Source organism: Tachyglossus aculeatus, unplaced genomic scaffold (genome assembly GCF_015852505.1).
Source record: "Tachyglossus aculeatus isolate mTacAcu1 unplaced genomic scaffold, mTacAcu1.pri scaffold_125_arrow_ctg1, whole genome shotgun sequence".
Lineage (NCBI taxonomy): Eukaryota > Metazoa > Chordata > Mammalia > Monotremata > Tachyglossidae > Tachyglossus > Tachyglossus aculeatus.
In genome coordinates, this window is record NW_024044854.1 from 397,322 (window position 1) to 399,243 (window position 1,922).

The window sequence follows — 1,922 nt, forward strand, 5'->3', positions numbered from 1 at the left end:
ACAATCTAGGTGACCACCCTCTTGGGTAATCTCCCTATGGTAATCTTGATTGAGATCAGTCCCCAGCTTCACAGCCCCATGTACTTTTTCCTCAGGAACGTGTCTCTCTTAGATGTGGTCTATTCCTCTGGCATTGTCCCCAAAGTTCTGATCAACTACTTATTGGAAACCAAGGTCATTTCAATTGATAAGTGTGTGGTTCAGTTTTTCTTTCTTTCTCTCTGTGCATATACAAAATTTCTCCTTTTAGCAACAATGGCATATGATCGGTTCATTGCCATCTGTCACCCATTGCTCTACACGGTGATGATGTATAAGAAAGTTTGTATTTTTTGGTAGCCAGCTCCTGTGTGAGTGCAGTTGTGCATACTTGCTCTTTAACCAGCTTGTCATCTGTGACGTCAGCCGCGGCGGCGGCGGGGGCGGCGGACGGCTTGTCATCTGTGACGGCATCCGCGGCGGCGGCGGGGGCGGTGGACTGCTGGTCTCCGGGCGTGCCGGCCCGGGGTGCGATGGCGGCGAACATCACGCTGCTGTTCTGGGCCAGCGTGAAGACGGTGAAGACGCGGAACAAGGCCCTGGGCGTTACGGTGGCGGGGCCCGACGGCGGCCGCGACGAGCTGTTCCGGAAGAGCCCCCGGCCCAAGGGACACTTCTCCGCCCGTGCCCGAGAGGTGATTTCTCATATTGGGAAACTGATGGATTTTCTTCTGGAACACCGAAAAGATTATATTAATGCCTACAGCCCCAGGATGTCGGAATATATGAGAATGACCGATGCGGAACGAGACCAGATTGATCAAGATGCTCAGATCTTCATTAGAACATGTTCTGACGCCATTCAGCAGCTAAGAACTGAAGCACACAAGGAAATACATTCCCAGCAAGTCAAGGAGCATCAGACTGCGGTTTTGGGCTTCGTCGAAGATTATTTAAAAAGAGTGTGCAAATTATATTCTGAACAAAGAGCCATCAGAGTAAAGCGTGTGGTGGACAAGAAAAGATTTCACTGGAATCCCGCAGACGTGGTGCAGAAGCAACCTGGTCTAGCGAATTGAGCTCGGGACTGGAACTCACAAGGCCATGGATTCTAACCCTGACTCTGCCTGTTGCTTGCTCGGTGACCTTGGGCAAGTCATTTAACTTGCTCCCAAAGCGAGTTATTTAACTCCCAGACTGAGCCCCTTTCTTCCTCTCCCCCTTATCCCCCTCTCCATCCCCCCATCTTACCTCCTTCCCTTCCCCACAGAACCTGTATATATGTATATATGTTTGTACATATTTATTACTCTATTTATTTATTCATTTATTTTACTTGTACATATCTATTCTATTTATTGCATTTTGTTAGTATGTTTGGTTTTGTTCTCTGTCTCCCCTTTTTAGACTGTGAGCCCACTGTTGGGTAGGGACTGTCTCCATATGTTGCCAACTTGTACTTCCCAAGCGCTTAGTACAGTGCTGTGCACACAGTAAGCGCTCAATAAATACAATTGATTGATTGATTGATTGTCCTTTGGAAGCTTTAATGTCATCAACCATTTTTTTCTGTGACATTCCTCCCCTCCACACAATCTCCTGCTCCAACACCTACATTGATGAGTTGGTCTACTTTGTCTTTGCTACATTGGTTTTAATAATCACCATAATGGCGATTCTCCGTTCCTATGTCTACATTGTGGTTACCATCCCGAGGATCAGTTCTGTTGAAGGGAGATGGAAAGCCTTCTCCATGTGCATCCCATATCACTGTGGTCTCCATATTTGTATGGGACCCTGTTCTCCATGTACGCCAGGCCCACCTCCACCAACTCCGTGGATCAGGGCAAGATGGTGACTGTGTTTTACACCCTGGTGATCCCCATGTGCAACCCTCTGATCTACAGTCTGAGGAACAAAGGATTCCAAGAGGCCATGAAGAA

The 1,922-nt window shown here is 47.9% G+C and overlaps 1 protein-coding gene across 1 annotated transcript; it reads left to right on the forward strand.

Moving 5' to 3' along the window:
* The first annotated feature begins 512 nt into the window (after positions 1-512).
* Positions 513-1,058, forward strand: LOC119922812 (syntaxin-18-like). The gene has a single exon (XM_038742444.1). It carries the CDS (start codon positions 513-515, stop codon positions 1,056-1,058), a length of 546 nt encoding a protein of 181 aa, XP_038598372.1.
* Positions 1,059-1,922: the final 864 nt, after the last annotated feature.

Coding starts and splice junctions, on each gene's coding strand:
- LOC119922812 (XM_038742444.1), top strand. CDS start 513: ATGGCGGCGAACATCACGCTGCTGTTCTGGGCCAGCGTGAAGACGGTG.